The sequence below is a fragment of the Mchenga conophoros genome, linkage group LG6, assembly GCF_057382185.1.
Source record: "Mchenga conophoros isolate Kocher_MC1m ecotype Shallow Benthic linkage group LG6, M_conophoros_male_GT1.1, whole genome shotgun sequence".
Taxonomy (NCBI): domain Eukaryota; kingdom Metazoa; phylum Chordata; class Actinopteri; order Cichliformes; family Cichlidae; genus Mchenga; species Mchenga conophoros.
The window spans coordinates 25,092,958-25,109,517 of NC_140531.1; the positions used below are offsets into that span (position 1 = coordinate 25,092,958).

The 16,560-nt window shown below is 36.4% G+C and overlaps 1 protein-coding gene across 1 annotated transcript; it reads left to right on the plus strand.

The window, feature by feature from the left end:
• Positions 1-4,945: 4,945 nt before the first annotated feature.
• LOC146572689 (uncharacterized) lies at positions 4,946-9,619 on the plus strand. The gene is made up of 5 exons (XM_085276999.1): positions 4,946-5,060; positions 5,197-5,589; positions 6,982-7,200; positions 7,379-7,440; positions 9,266-9,619. The coding sequence occupies exons 1-5, from the start codon at positions 5,024-5,026 to the stop codon at positions 9,326-9,328; spliced, it is 774 nt and encodes a 257-aa protein (XP_085133125.1). The 5' UTR covers positions 4,946-5,023; the 3' UTR covers positions 9,329-9,619.
• Positions 9,620-16,560: the final 6,941 nt, after the last annotated feature.

Below are 16,560 nucleotides of genomic sequence, written 5' to 3' on the forward strand. Positions count from 1 at the left end.
TCCAAAATCTGGTATTTTAAGTATTAAGTATTTTAATCACCAAGTAAAGCTTCACACACATTACATACTATATTTAAGTCTGTCTGATGTTTGATATTATTTTTTATTATTTTGTTGTATTCCTTTCTTTCTGTGACCAAAAGTTGATCACCAACGACCTAAAACCAGTCAGCAAACAAGAAAAAAATCAGGTAAATCACATTCATATTCAATTTTTGGTATTTTCATAACTAATTCTCCTACTAATAATTAAAATTTACATATAGCATTTATAATGGCAGAATTTGTATTTATACTGATCTATTTGGAAATTGTACTTGATAGCGTATTTATCAAGTACAATTTGACACATGGTATGCGGAACCTGCACATCTTGTAAAAAAATGTATTGTAAATATTCTGTACCAATTACTCATCATGATCAGTGTCCTATCCCTTTCCTGCAATAATAAGGAAAAATGACTTAATGTGTTATAGATTCACATATTTTCATTATTTCATCGATAAAAAGAATATAAATAATAAGAATAACTTCATTTGTTTTGCATCTTAAAACACACACACAGTTTTAAAAAGTGCTTAACAGTTTGGATAAAACTGCACATTAAATATAAAGTAAACATGTACCAGCATACAGACACAAGCTCAAACAAATAGTCTTATATTTACTCCTACATAAATAGATGTGAACTATAGCTAAAAAAAATAATGCCAGAAAGTTTAAGGAAAAGCTAACCTCGAAAAATGACCATTCTGTTACATTAAATTAAATTGTATTTATATAGCTCCAAATCACAACAACAGTTGCCTCAAAGCGCTTTATATTGTATTGTAAAAGCCCTACAATAATACACAGAAAACAGACAAGGCACAATCACTCAGTGAAGCATTCACTGAGGTAGGAGAAGCTATTGGGGTGGTTAAGAGAAAAGTACAGCTTTGTCTTACCAACATAGTGATAATAGGAGATGCCTTTGGAGCAATAGTGCATGAGCCTGAGGTAACATATAAGGTGAGAACATTTAGAACCATTGGATCTGCCGTGTTTCTTTAATCAGAGAGAAGATGCTGGCTGTTTTAATTGTGATGCTTAACACTCACAATGGCGACCAGATTTATATGCCCCTAGAAAGATTTATAGACAATCATGTCATGCATTTGACCATCTGATTATTGACTGTAAATGACAGATGTTCATTCACAGGATGAAGATGTGTTTTATGCTACAGTGGAAACCCGTCAAGCCACACAAAGACAAAAGAAGAAGATAACGCATAGTTCTGACTTCTGTACTTATTCTGCTATCAACACCTCTGGGCTCTAGATTGTTCATTGTTTCATTTAAAAAATGCATAATGAATTATGCTGGTTAAACCAAAAACTTCTGCAAGGATTGAGATTAGCACAATCCTATGCAAAGCTATTCTAGAGCCTATAGAGCTTTTAATCACTGAGGATGATGTCTGGTGTAAACTGCAAGGAAGCCAAACACACAGTGCTGTTGATGCAAGATAATTAATATTTTTCATCTTCTCTGTGAATGATCGTGGTTTGGATGATCGGTGTATACATGTAAACAATTAGTATCATTTGTATTCCTGTTTTGTTTTGTTTTAATTCTAAGATTGTTCATTTGTGTATTTTTTTCGCCATTTTTAATAGCAAAATCAGTAGCTTTAGCTTTTTAGATTACATGTTTGTTTTTTCTTTGTTAAAATGTTTAATTATATATTTTTGCTTAATCATCTAAAAGATGACAAAAGAAACGTATCATAAACAACAAACAGTGGTGTTTGTCGTTTATGATGTTTGAGTGTTTTGTTTTTTCAAATCAGTTGTAGTAGTTTACAGTATACCAAAGAATACAGACCTTTACAGAAGTTTACTGAAGCAGAAATATTATGTTATCTGTTCATGCAGCTAATATATTAAATTGCGATTGTATTTGTGGTGCGATTCTCCTTCTACTGTTTTTTTAAGCCTCTCTAATTAGTAGTATAAATAATAAATGTGATTGTAAAAAATTCGACACTTCTTCCTTGTCCTTGATAACAAAATGCACAGTTTCAACCACAGCAAGGTCTTTTACACTGTACTGAGAAATTATTAAGCACTGAAATTTGAAAAATAATCCACAACTAACTTGATTAATATTAAAATCGTTCTTTTCTGCTGACATTAGTTTTTAAAGCCTTCCAGGAGTGGACATCACAGGAAATTTACCAAAGGGTGAGACTCTGCAACAAAAATGCAAAAACAAAACCCAAAAGGAATAAAAAATTAAAATAAAATAAAGGTGTTCCAGCTGTTACTCTTCAAAAACAATACTTCTTCTCAACTGTCAAACATAGTGGTAGAGAGGTGATGATTTGGACTTGTTTTCCAGCCGCAGGATTTGGGCACTGAATAGACAACGAACTCCTCTGTATAACAAACTATTCTATTCTTGTGAGCTTTTGAAGTGAAATGAGGCCTTGAGGTGACTTTTGTTGTGATTTGGCGCTATATAAATAAAATTGAATTGAATTGAATTGAAATGTGAGGCCATCTGTCTGATGTTTATAGCTCAGTTCAGGCAAGGGTCAAGGAGCATGCTCGGAGCAGTGCTAGCAGTTAAACCAACTTTATTGTGGAATAGGCAGGTGTAAAGGGGCAGGGTTATGAGGAACACGACAGGGCTCAACTTAAGGGTGGTCTCAGGAGTTCTGTCAAAATTAATTCATTAATCAATTCATTAATTCATTAATCAATTAATTAAATTAAGCTGGATTCTGCCTTAGTGTTTTACCAGGCCGGACAAGCGTGGGGGGAGTTGGCAGTTGACAATACTGTTCCAAATTATAGCCAAGTGGTGAGTAAACAGGTAGATTAAGGATGGGCTTAGCAGAAGTATTACCAGAGGTGCCAGAGAGAAGAAGGTGTGCAGATGAAGTCAAATGTGGTATTCTGGACAGAAAGATCCTGAACAAGGTTTCCAGACATGGATGAGCAGAAAAGACGGGTAGCTGGGCAGGCAGGCAGGGGTGAAGTAAGGGAATCTCAAACCAAAAGGGGCTGATTATCACCATGATGGTGGAGAATAACCACGCAGTTCAGCACCAGTTTAATTCATATTAAAACCAAAATTCATATTATAGATTATTAAAAGATCTGAAATGAAACCTCATATATTTCTACACTGTGTTATGTTCCTGAATTGACTGATATGTGTCTTTGCTACACCATGAAGGCAAAACAAAAAAATTCAGATCAAAATGTGAGTCTGAAATCTGTAGGAGTGAGGTAAAGATTAAACTTTTCATTCTGTTTACTAACAGCTACAAGACAAAATGCAAGATATGTATTTTTCAAAGAATCCCCCATTTACCATTTGGTTGGCAGAAATGTGCACAATGTTGATTCTTAACATAAAACAAGACTCTTTTTTTTCTTGTAATTTTTTTTAAGCTACGCTTTAAATTTCCACTTCAGCTTTAACGCATGCCCCATATTTTTGGAAACTCTCACAAGTTGAAGGTGCTCACAAACCACCACCATTGTAGACAATATAGTGAGCAGTAGGCTCACAGGAAAACCACAGAAACAAATGTCTACTTGGACGACAGAATGCAACATGTTTTGGTGAACCCCGTACTTTATTCAATCTTTATTTTTTAATTCTAAAACCAAAAGACAGAACAGATTTCTGATAAGAAACAACTCTGTTGTTTCAAGTACAGAAATCACCATCACTATAGACATATGTCGTATTTTTATAACTCTATGCTAAGTGAGTTTGACCAACTCACGACAAAAACGTTACTCTTCAGTTGTTGAATGTTCCACTAAATTTACCAGCTCATAGCTTTTTATGCTGTTTTTGGAAAATAGTGTTTTCGATCATTGCTGTAAGACTGAGCCAAAGCAGTAAATCTACAGGCCATTGAGGCGACTTTTGTTGTGATTTGGCGCTATATAAATAAAAATGAATTGAATTGAATTAAACTAAAAAAAGAATAACTGAAACATTTTAGTAGTAATAGAAGTAGTTTCGAGTCAGATAAAGTTTACATCTGTATTCATATGCATCTAGCAACTTGATTTGTTCATTTTTATTGAAGTATGAAGCGGATATGCTAGCACACTGAAAATAGTTTGTAACGTGGAGATTTGTGCAAGTGTCACACTAGATCTTGGTAAACCTCCCCCAACCCTCTCCCTGCGTGGCACACAGAAGGTAACCTACAGCTGATAAAACCAAATGTTTCTGTCATGTGTTCTCTAAATAAATTACATTGTCACATAGTCATCATTTAATGAACTTAGATGGTCACATAGATGAACTAGAATACACGACATATTACACTGTGTCTTTATCTTAATAAATAATAATCAGTTCTGTTTGTTTGTCTGTTTGTTTTTTCAAATTGGGTCAAGAACACACCAGATGTAAAAATCAATAAAAGTTTTTATGGATCGCCTTCAAACTTCACAGTATGCTAGACCTTGGGGTACATGAGTATCTAGGTTGGCTAAGCATTTCACCTTGGCCTTTATATTGTTAGTGCTCAAGGTCAAAGTTGACCTTAAATAAAGTTTCAAGGATGCATATCAAGTAATATGTCATTTTACTGTACAGCAAACTTTTAACCTTTTTAATATGATACCATATGACATCAGAATGATGCCATAAAAGACTGATGTCAGAATGTTGTAATAAAAAAAATCATAGCTCATCAAAATTCGTGTGTACCTCTTGTCCTTTGGGAGAAGATGTAATCCCTGAGTGTTCTTGTTCATGTCTATAATGGCTAAGACTGAAAAGCATGTTGAAAAGCAGTCTGTCATGTTAAAAGAACTTTAATTTTTACATCCAGACCATCACATGACATTGCACTGACACAGTGTAACCACAGAATAGAAGGTTCCACTCCACCACCCGATCGCAACTTGCATTTCCTTTAGTGGAAAAGTTATGCGTAGGCGATGACATTCGAGAGTCACACTATTCTTACTGTCTTTTAACTGCAGGTAATCATCAAACATGGACAGCCTTCATGTCATTCTTGTCCTTCTTTTAGGTAATATTTTGTACAACTAATTAAATTATACATTAATATTATAAAACATTAAATGAATGTGTCAACTCTATTTGGAATTCTACATCACATCTTGTACTCAACACTGGCAAAATTTGTTATTGTGTTTGTATTTCAGGAGGTCATTGGATTTCTGGATCAGTGGTGGATTTGACAGTGACATCAGGACAGAACGTCACTCTGAATTGTGACTGTGAAGCATTTTCTGAGGAATATATTGTGTGGTACAGAAATTGTACCCATGAAAATCAGCCTCCTCTTGTTCTGAAACTAAAAGAAGATGCATGGAAAAAAATAAGTGACCGAGCAATTTCAGTGAATTCTCTATTACGCTTCCACTTTAAAAAGAATCAGTCCTCTGGATCCTATGATCTGCTGATCATGAATATTTCTGATTCTGATGAGGGCCTCTATTACTGTGGAACTGAAAAGGAACAGTGGGTAGATGGCACAAGCGTTCAGGTCAGATATGACCACAGATATGCCAGTATCGCAACAAGAATCTTAATCAGTAAGTACTCATGTGTGATTGGGGTTTTTTTGTTGGTTTGTTATATATATGCATACAGTACTGTGAAAAACTTTTAGGCAGGTGAGGAAAAATGCTGTAAACAAAGAACGCTTTCAGAAATGGAAGTGTTAATCATTTATTTTCATCAATCCACAAAATGCAGTAAATGAACAAATGAAAGATAAATCTCAATCAAATCAATATTTGGTGTGACCAACTTTAAAACAGCATCAAATCTTCTAGGTAAACTTGCACACAGTTTTTGAAGGAACTCGGCTGGTAGGTTGTTCCAAACATGTTGGAGAACTAACCACAGATCTCCTGTGGATGTTGGCTTCCTCACATCCTTCTGTCTTTTCATACACTCGATGGTGAGATCATGGCTCTGTGGGGGCCATACCATCACTTCTAGTACTTCTTGTTCTTCTTTAGGCTGAAGATAGTTCTTAATGACTTTGACTGTAGGTTTGGGGACATTGTCCTGCTGAAGTCTGTTTAACAAAGACATTGCTTCTGTGCATCTACTGTATTTAATTCTGACATAAGCAAAAATCTTTACCCATCCCTCATTTTTATTTATTTTTTATTTTGTCCCTGATTTTCAGTGCAACTCTTGGGTAATTTGGCCAGTTCTTTGGTAGAAAGAGCTAAAATTGCTCTTATGATGTTGAAAGTTGCCGACCCCTAGCCTAGGTGAACCATACATGTATCAACTGAAGGGCCAGCTGCATTTCCAGCTGCAAGTCTTGGTGGATTGTTTTTTAACATTTTCTTAAGGAAATCACTTTCAAATGCAGTTCATTTGGTGTAGATAGTGTTTTAGGTCTTCCACTTCTTTTGTCCTGCACTTGTCCAGTTTCCACAAACTTTTAAGTACACACTGCACACCAAGTTTTTGGCTATTGTTTTTGCATCACCTTCTTAGTTAAAAAACACTCATGTTTAATATCCAGTAAAATACGTAAAGGAAAATAATAAACTGCAAATGATGTTAATATTATTAAACCTGAATTTTTTTCAAATGGGAATGCAAAGGTAAGTCTTGCTGTAAAAAATGTTTCTTAATGTGTTTATAATTTTATTTGCTGGTTTGAAGTGTTTGAATATGCATTATGGTATTACTTTTGTAAATAATAGTCCGTTTAGAGTAGAAAAGACGATGAAGCAGGATATACTTTAGCGTGGGGCTTTCTTGTGATTGAAAGTCATCTTACATGAAGTAAACAGAGCAGTGTGCTTGCCACTTAAGACGTACAATAACTAAAGTCAGTACTAAACTAGATTGCTACACAGTGTTTCTATATTGTGTAAACTAAACACACTATACAAAGCACTATACATAAGTGGATTGTAGTAAAAATGTAGATCTAATACACAACTTATTTCATGCAGATTCACCTCACACAAGTCCTTGCCCTGATTCCAGTCCTTGCCCTGACTCCACTCTTCACTCTGACTCCAATACTCGACCTGACTCCACTCCTCGTGCTGTCTACGACAGAACCTGTGGTTCCAGTCTCGTGCCCTGGCTGATGATGTTTACACCAGGATTTTCTATTCTCATTTCATTTTTTTCCTTTATTTTTATTTATCAGTTGTGTCGGAAAACAGGTACTGTATATTTTAATTATTAGAATTTAATTTTTCGAATTGTTTGACTCACCTTCAAACACACACACACACACACACAGTCCTCCACAAAACTATCTACAACCATTAAATGGCAAATTCTTAATGGCACTGTTGCTGCTGAATGCTCCAGTATGATAGTGCATTTTTGTTTATGCAGAAAAAGAACTTCAATTTTTTCAGAACAGACCAGATCACAATAATCAAAGGAGACAGAATGAGGTAAACTTTCTCTTCTTCATTTTCTTATCTACACTTGTTTTTGTTTTTTTTTATTGCATAAACAGCTGTGTGTGGGTCACTATTCAAAAGAGTAATGTAATACACATTATTATCAATTACTTACTATAAGATCATCAATTACTGTACAAAATTACAAAATGATGGATAATTTTTTTAGCTAGTCATTACAATGTTTTTACATCACATAGCTAGCAGTTAACTATATAAACCTTCTGTTACAGTCCCACACATTAACATAATCTCTATCCTAATGGGAATGAACCCAGGTGATTAACTTTTAACATAAAGAAAAGGAAAGGGGAAAAAAACTTTTAACAAAAAGCTGACAGCGTTAGAAAACAGACCAAATAGAATAGAATAGAATAGATCTTTATTGTCACTGTTACAAGAACAATGAGACACAGTTTTGCACCATGTAGATTTAGATTCGAATTCTTTTAGGATAGGAGAATAAGATAAAATAGACTTAAGTTTCTGCAAAGTTACATAAGTATCTACACAAAAAAAAGGATTGTTGTTGTGGCCTGGGCACAGTTTCAACTCTGTCACCACATGCATGTCTTTTTGTGAAATAAAAATATCCAGTCTCTTTAAAATCTGTAGACTGCTGTACAGTTTATCGTTTCCCACCACATACTCTAAAGTGAGCTCATTATACCACAAATGCAAGGGGGGATAATTACTGATGTGACTCATGTGATTACTGAATTTATTACAGTTATTCATTACATTACTATACTTGGGAATTGAGTAGAACCAACTCTTCTCAGTAGTTCAGTTCCTTGGAATTCAGTTCACTTCCTTGGAAATTAACTAGTCTGCAGCCTTTATATAGACATTACTTTTAGTTTTAATGCACAAAAGGATGAGAGCAGGAGCAGAAGTGCAAACTGTGTCCAGAACAGAAACAATTGTATTATGCAAATAACATAACTTCAGTGCTTTGAAAGCATGCCAACGCTACCTAGTGCTAAGATAGCCAAAATCCCGGAGTAACATTAAAGTTAAATGAGTGCTGACCCCAGCAAAACAGCCAGACCCTGAACTTATATAACAAAAGAAGTGATTAGCAGTCAGGCTGAAGCCTCCATTTCTACCTGTTCATGTTTCAACAGAATCAAGTCTGTTTGTGCTTGTTTTCAACTTTGCTATGTGCTGTCAGCTTTGGGTTCATACCTAAAAACTAAGAGAAAGATCAATTGTGTGTCCTTATTAACACAAGTACTTGTATTGTGTGTGAGTGGGTGGGGTGGGGGGGCTGTAGCTCGTAGGTTTATATTGTTAAATGACCACTAATATCAGATAATTTCAGGATAAATGCGAATGTAATGTAATAAATTAATTTCATTAATACACTATTTCATTAGAGGAATGACTGCAACACTGATCACAACAAAGAGGGGAAATACCTGCAACATTCGCAGACATTAGTCCACACAGCATGAATAACTTGCACAAATGTAATGTCTTTGATATGTTTCTTACTGATGGTGCTGGCTCTCAAAGTGGAGCCGATAAGGAATAAAATTGATAAGTGATATCAATAATGGAATCAGAATTGCTAAATTCTTATCAATTCCCATCCCTAACTATAATGTGATTATAACAGTTTATTAGTTTGTAATACATTACACACAACACTGATAAACACAAATAATGTGTCAGTACTTTTTTAATGACATATGGCATTCAAACAGAACGTCCTTTTTAAAATTCCATATTGTTCTAATGATTGCAGTATTCATTTAAGTAATTACTTAATATCAGAAGAAGTTATGATTCTAAATGTCAAATTGTTTCTCAGGATGAAGATTTGTGTTTAACACAAGTCTGGTTCCAGGCTCAAAATGGACAAAAAAATCTTTAGACGGATTCAAGATGGAGAAAACGCTGTCTTCCACTGAAAATTATATACGTAGTTTGTTTTATTTATTTGTAACTGAACAGAGTTAGTCATTATTGAATTTTAATTTTTAGTTTTAATTGTTCTTTATGTTTTCCTTAAATTGTAGTTTTGGTGACTGATGCATGTAAATAACTTTAGAAGTAAAACTAACAAAGTATCCAGAAAAAGAGTGATGAATTCTGATGATTTTGTCAGATTTGTGTAAATTACAGCGCTTATTATAGGAAACAAAATTTTTTAAATAAAAAATATCTTTTCGTACCCATGGTCTGTTGAATGTCTTTAAAGAGTATACTTCCTTTGCCTTTTTTTTAATTGTTGATTTAGACTAATCCTTGAAATTATATACTCTCTAAAATTATTATCACTATTTTTTTAGATTTCAATCAGTTTTTGGTTATCTTTTGTGTCTGCGGACACACCACCACAAGCCTCAATATGCAAACATATTTTCACTGTTGTACTTTATAAAGATATTTATGCACAAGCATAACATCTCATACCAAACCAATGCTGTGTTCTAATATTTTCCTTGGCCTTTATTTGGAAATAAATTGCCATGCAAACTATAATTACAAAACATATCATATCAAATCAAAGCAACACAAAGCAGCTCACGGGATTTGGAATATGACGATGTCTGCGATATCAAAAATACATAGATGGTTCATTTCTGAGAGAGACGCAAATGCAAAAGAAGGTAGATGGAACTGAGACAGGGTGAGCACATGGGACAGCAGTCATATCCTGGAAGACCCAGACAAAGTGTGTCAGCAATGCTGATCTTGTTACCCTCTGATAAGCAGTGTTGGGTAAGTTACTTTAAATTAGTAACTTAGTTACATTACTAGTTACTTCTATCAAAAGTAACTCAGTTACTTCAAGTTACTCGTTACTTTCAGAGTAACTAGTTACTAGGGAAAGTAACTTTGGTTTTTCTCAGAATTCTCTTGTTAATGTGTTGCTTCCGTAACTGGATATCCAGCAAGATTGCCAGTCTTCTAGCTTGCTTACTTGCCACAAGTGCACTGTGCCACCTACCAATAGAAAGGAAAAGATAATGTGCACATTTCCACGAGAGAAATCCCACGCCTGATTCTATCCTAGCCTGTTTTTTACATCCAACACAAAAACTGCAGTGGTGGTGCTTTCGATTGTACTCAGAACTCTGAAATTCTGCCTTCTGAATAGGAAGATGTAGGTAACACCAGACTGAAGATGAGCTGCATACAGAGCTGGACTGGGACAAAAAAATCGTCCCGGGCATTTTGACTAGAGACCGGCCCACCATTATAGGAAAACTCATAAAGCCTTTGAATAAAAATAAACACTGTTGTGACAGTGATGTACACTGTTCTGATGATATATATGTATCAATCTGGCCAGAGGGGCCGATGGCGCGATATGGCAGCCTCGCTTCTGTCAGTCTGCCCCAGGGCAGCTGTGGCTACAACTGTAGCTGCCTCCACCAGTGTATGAATGTGAGAGTGAATGAATAGTGGTATTGTAAAGCGCTTTGGGTGCCTAGAAAAGCGCTATATAAAAATCCAATCCATTATAATCTATCAATTGTTTGTTGCAAGACTCAGATAATTATTTTTTTAAAAGTGAGACATTTTAAATGAGAATAAGAAAGTATTTCCTTGTGCCCCCCTTTCCCTTTTAATGCCCTACATGGACCCCTGGCAACACTTTGCTAGACCCGCCCCTGCATAGTTACCAGCTGTCAGCTACTTAGAAAAGGATCCTGGTGTTATTTGTCTCTCAGAAACAGTTCATAACTTCCCTTCAACTCATTCATGTCACCTAAAAGGTAAGGATGATCTGATATCCTCGTGTTGGTGTTGTTCCCAGACCATCATGAAAATGTTGTTCTAGGTTCAACATTGCAAGTGACCAATCACATTGTTGTGACGTTATTCTTTTGCGCGCCAAGCCATTCCTGCATTTATGAAATTCCAATGTTGCAAGGACAATATCAATTCTGCTTACTGTTTATTAAAGGGTTACGGTTAGGGTTAGGGTTAGGGTCCGTTGATCGGCGGACAGAGGCGGTTTCACGCAGCTTTAGTACAGTTTTTTGTTTTACGCCGGTTTTTCCCGAAGTCGCAAAAGTATGACGTCACAACATTCTGATTGGTCACTTGCAATGTTGATCCTGGAACAACATTTAGTATGATGATCTGGGAACAACACCAACACGAGGATATCAGATCAACCTAAAAGGTAAACCTGTTTCTCCATCACAGCTCTGATGATTCAGTAAGGACATCTCCTGGTTTCATCTTCATGTTTCCCTCTCATCACATAACCAAACCGATATCATGACCAGCAGGTTTACAGCTGTGGCTCCAGCCAACATCAGCAGATACTAGAAATTAATATTAAATGAATTCTAACAACAGCTGATCAAGCTTAAAAGTGCTGCTGTTGTTTACCGCGACATCCGCTGGTTTCCTCTTTCTGGCGCAAAGTGGGCGATAAATAAACAAGAGAGAAAAGCCGATCAGCTGATCATTGATCAGTTTCATGATTGAAGTAGAAACAGGAGAGGGAGGGTGAGAGGATGAGAGAAGAAGAGGCAGCTGTGCAGCGTAAACACAGAATAACTCCAGCTTTGTGTCTTTTTCATTGTAGCTGAAGTCCGGGACAAACTGTTCCTTTTCACCTCAATACGAAACCCGTAATATTTTCTCTGAATACGAGACGATTCCATTTTTTACGGGATGGTTGGCAACTCTAATAATTAACCTTATGAACAAAATAAAGTTCAACATCAGTAACATAGCACCCACCAGCCCGTTCTCACTCCCGAGGCGTAACATGTCGACGTTTTGTCACGTCCCGCGGCGTTCCTGAGGAACGCGAAAGGAGACCTTCGGCGTTCTTATGGTACGCAGCGGGCTATGGCTGGAATCCAGTGCAATGACGCTCCCGCTTCGGGTCTCTCCTCCCTTTTCCTTCATCCACCTGCTGGCCTCCACCACTTGCTAATGTTATTGAATCTGTGGAAGCTCCGCGATAGCCACCACACGAAGTAACGAATAACGAGCCTATCTAAATCCCAGTAACGAGTAACGCGTTCCCGGTTTTGGCATAATAACTAGTTACCGTGCTCGTTACCACAATAATAACGTAGTTACTGTAACGCGTTACTTAATAACGCGTTAGTCCCAACACTGCTGATAAGGGGACATTCTTCAAGACAGAAGGGGTGAAACAACAGTCTCCACCATATTTTCTTCACGGGGTTGGATGCCCTGCTACCCAACCCTGGATTAGCAGAGAGTTGTGGGACTCTCTTTTCCAACACCCTGGCATAGACTTTCCTGGGGCTGATGAATGTGATCCACTCATAGTTGGGGCACACACTCCAGTCCCCTTTCTTAAAGACAGGAACCACCACCTGGTCTGCTAATTCAGCAGTACTGTCCCTGATTTTCATGAGACACTGAAGAGGCATGTCAACCAATAATAATAATAATAATGGATTGGATTTATATAGCGCTTTTCAAGGCACCCAAAGCGCTTTACAATGCCACTATTCATTCACTCTCACATTCATACACTGGTGGAGGCAGCTACGGTTGTAGCCACAGCTGCCCTGGGGCAGACTGACAGAAGCCAGGCTGCCATATCGCGCCATCGGCCCCTCTGGCCAACACCAGTAGGCAAGTAGGGTAAAGTGTCTTGCCCAGGGACACAACGACCAGGACAGAGAGCCCAGGGATCGAACCGGTGACCTTCCGGTTACAGATGCGATTCCCAACCCCCTGAGCCATGGTCGCCCTGGCCCCAAGACAAGGGATAGCGTGAGAAGTTTGGCCATTGGGGTGGGGCTCAGAGTAGAGCCGCTATTTCTCCACATTGAAAGAAGCCCGTTAATTTGATATGGTTTTTCTTTTTACATTAAACAGCCGAACACACACGGCCCCTTTAGATTCTAATTCAATCCATTTGTTTTGACGCAGAAATCTGTACTTCATAATATTACACTGACTCTTAGTTGTTATAAGATATCGTTTTAAAAATTCTGTACAACTTCACATGTCGTCCCTTGCACTGTGCTGGTAAGCCATAAGTTCAGAAAAATTACTGTGAATCGAACAGAATTACACTGTAAGCCTAACACACAGATGCCCTTTCAGTGGTCTCTGTTAACAGAGCTGCAGAGCGAGAAATATCTTAAACCAGAGAACAGAGTATGAGTCTGAGGATGAATGTGACATGATATAACTCTTTTCTCTTCTAGCTGTCTTTTTGTATTTGCAATGATTATACTTTAAATTTCCACTTCATCTTCAACTTTAATCTATGAATGGTGCATTTCAAGGGTTCGAGATAACAGAGTTGACAAATCATAACCATAATGTAGACCATCTAGTGAGCAGCAGGCTCACAGGAAAACCACAGAATAAGCATGCCCTCGGACAGCTGACTGCAGCATGCAGAACAACACAATCTGCACACTGGTGGCCTGTTGAATGCTTTCATGCATCCTTCAATTTGTGCATTCTTGACTGATGGCCAGGCTCATAACATACATTACAATAAGAAGTAATGAAAAATGCTTTATTTTTTTCTATATGTTCTTTTCAAATGAGCCAGAAATGAGGAGTCTGAGGTTGAAATACTAATGAATCACAAAATATTTCTTTTGGTAAACACTGAAACGCAACAGTTAAACCTAAATGACAGTTCTGTTATTAGATGCCAGTTTTGCTCCTATTAATAAACTGCCATAACATACTCTGCATGCATATATGGAAAGTGGATTGCTTTGAACCTAAAGCTCAGAAGTGGTTGCTGTGCAAATCACACCCATATATGACCACAGATACACAAAGTATCAGTATAGCATAAGAAAACAGCATAAAAAATAAAAATAGTAAAATTACTCACACTTCTAATCTTCATATAGATTTATAATTTCTCAAACTTTTATCATTTTCATGATGATGCTGTTGGAATTTTGTTCACTTCTTTGGAATGTAAGCAACACTTTAGGAAGATCTACAGTTACTTTCCAATGTTAAGTGACCTCTAGTGGTTGTGTGAGGAAGTCGATGCTGAATGTTTTCAAGAAGTTTGGCATTTAGATCTTTAGCAGCATTATTTGGGATTTAAATATTACATTTATTCTGTTTGCACAATGAATATGTGCCATGGTTACTTTACCAGTAACAATAGTAGAGACCCCTGCTATGTAACAGACCACAAGCATTACAACATGATGCATGTGTGCCAGATATTAACTGCACAATACATTGTCAAAGTTTATAAAGTATAAAGGTTTATTTTCTGGGATTGTCTTGAGACTGGTTGATACAGCTGTGTGATAATTTTGGAGAATGTAGTTTGAGGTTCTGTTGAACTGTGTTGCATTTTACAAAGGTATGTTGCTGTTATTTGGCCTACTCTCATTTACATAAATGCGATGGACAGAAACCAAAGATCTGCACCTATCCTGCAATCAAAAGACACTTGGGGACCAAAATATATGAATATATATAAATTCATTGTGTTTTAATTAATAATTTCCCCTACATGATGTATTAAACAGGATGTGTAAATACATATAAAGCAGTGCTCACTCTTGTGTACTTCTGTGGGATGTTAAACAGAAACTGTCTGTATTATTTAAAAAATAAACAAACAGAAGATGAAAAAGTGCTTTCTGCAAGAGATACCAACACGCATCATTACATCCACGAAATTGGGCCAACAGGAAACCCACAGAGACAAAAAAAAAACCCTACATCTAGGCTGGTCAAGATGAGTGGCCTGTTGAAGGCGTTGCCTCATTGCTTTTTTGCACTTAAAATATGTTTGTTGACATGAAAAAACCCTAAAACCACAGACAACAGAATGCCCGGTTATGTTACAATAACTTATGCGTTACGTTTGAAAATAAGTCATACTAGTTGTTTTTTGGCGACTCATTTGGTAAACTGATTATCTTTGCATGACTCTTTTTTTAACAATGAAATTCCATTTTTAAAAAATAATATGAATAAAGACATTATACAAAAAAAAAAATGTAAAACACCAATATAATGAATGCTTATCATGTGACTAATTGGCACAATGCAGTTTTTGCTACAGGTTTTTAGCACATTTGCTAATGTGCAGTGACAGTAGAAACAGAGAGAACAGAGAAAAGAAAAAAACAAGAAAACCTCATTGACACCTTTCGTTTTGTGTCAGTAATAAATGCAGGGTAACGTTTCTCACTGTTTCTAAAGCTCATCATCACATATAAGTTGGTTGCATAGTTTTATCTGAACATTTGTTTGTAATTATTGTTATTTGTCTCTTTTGGGTTAAAAATCTCACATTTTAGATTCAACTTTAAAAACAAAAATTATATTCTCAATGCTTCATAGCTTCAAATCCTTCATAGCATTCAGATAAATTCTATGACAATGAAGAAAAGTATTTGTGATTATAAAATGTTCATCTTCGAGTCACCATATCTGTTCAGTGGAAGTAACAGTCTCTGTGGTGACTGCAAAATATTTGTTACACAACACATAGTTCTATTGTAAATTAAGTTAGAGTCTATTGCACATTTAGAATCCATTAAATTATTCAGAGAACAACCTTACACTTGTGAATATTGGAAGTTAGAACACTGTTTAAGGATATAATTAAAATGGCATTTATAGATGTGGTGGTAGCTCAGGAGGTAGAGCAGGGCATCTAGGTCATCTAGTAGGTCAGTTCAAAGGTTGGTGGCTCGATCGCTGGCTGCTCCAACCTGCATGTCAAAACGTTCTTGAGCAAGATACAAAACCCCCTAGTTGCTTTTTGATACATTTAACAAAGTTTGGTTGGTTACCTTATTAGTTTTGTAAAGCGCAACAGGCATTTCAATATCTCCACATTTTGGGATTCTGTTTGTATTCCAGGTGTTGTGTCCTGCATTCATAATTTAATCAGTGGATCAGTGTTGGAAGTGACAGTCAGACCAGAAGCCAATTGTAAAACATCAAATGGAAAATATATAGAGAGTTATTATCATGTGAACAAGTTTCTCTTGCTGTGAAACTAAACAGTGACTCATGGAAACAAAGCACTGTAGTCACGGCCTTATTTTTACTTCATTTAGAAACAGCCAAGGCAGGAGGCAAGAAAAAATACAATTACATGACAATATAACAACAACAATCCCATTCAATATGCATTCTACT

What these genes read in the sequence shown, in the direction of transcription:
- LOC146572689 (XM_085276999.1), top strand. Translation starts at nt 5,024, where the DNA reads ATGGACAGCCTTCATGTCATTCTTGTCCTTCTTTTAG. An exon ending in CGCAACAAGAATCTTAATCA is followed by an intron (nt 5,590 to 6,981) that starts GTAAGTACTCAT and finishes TATTTCATGCAG; the next exon opens with ATTCACCTCACACAAGTCCT. An exon ending in TCAGTTGTGTCGGAAAACAG is followed by an intron (nt 7,201 to 7,378) that starts GTACTGTATATT and finishes TTGTTTATGCAG; the next exon opens with AAAAAGAACTTCAATTTTTT.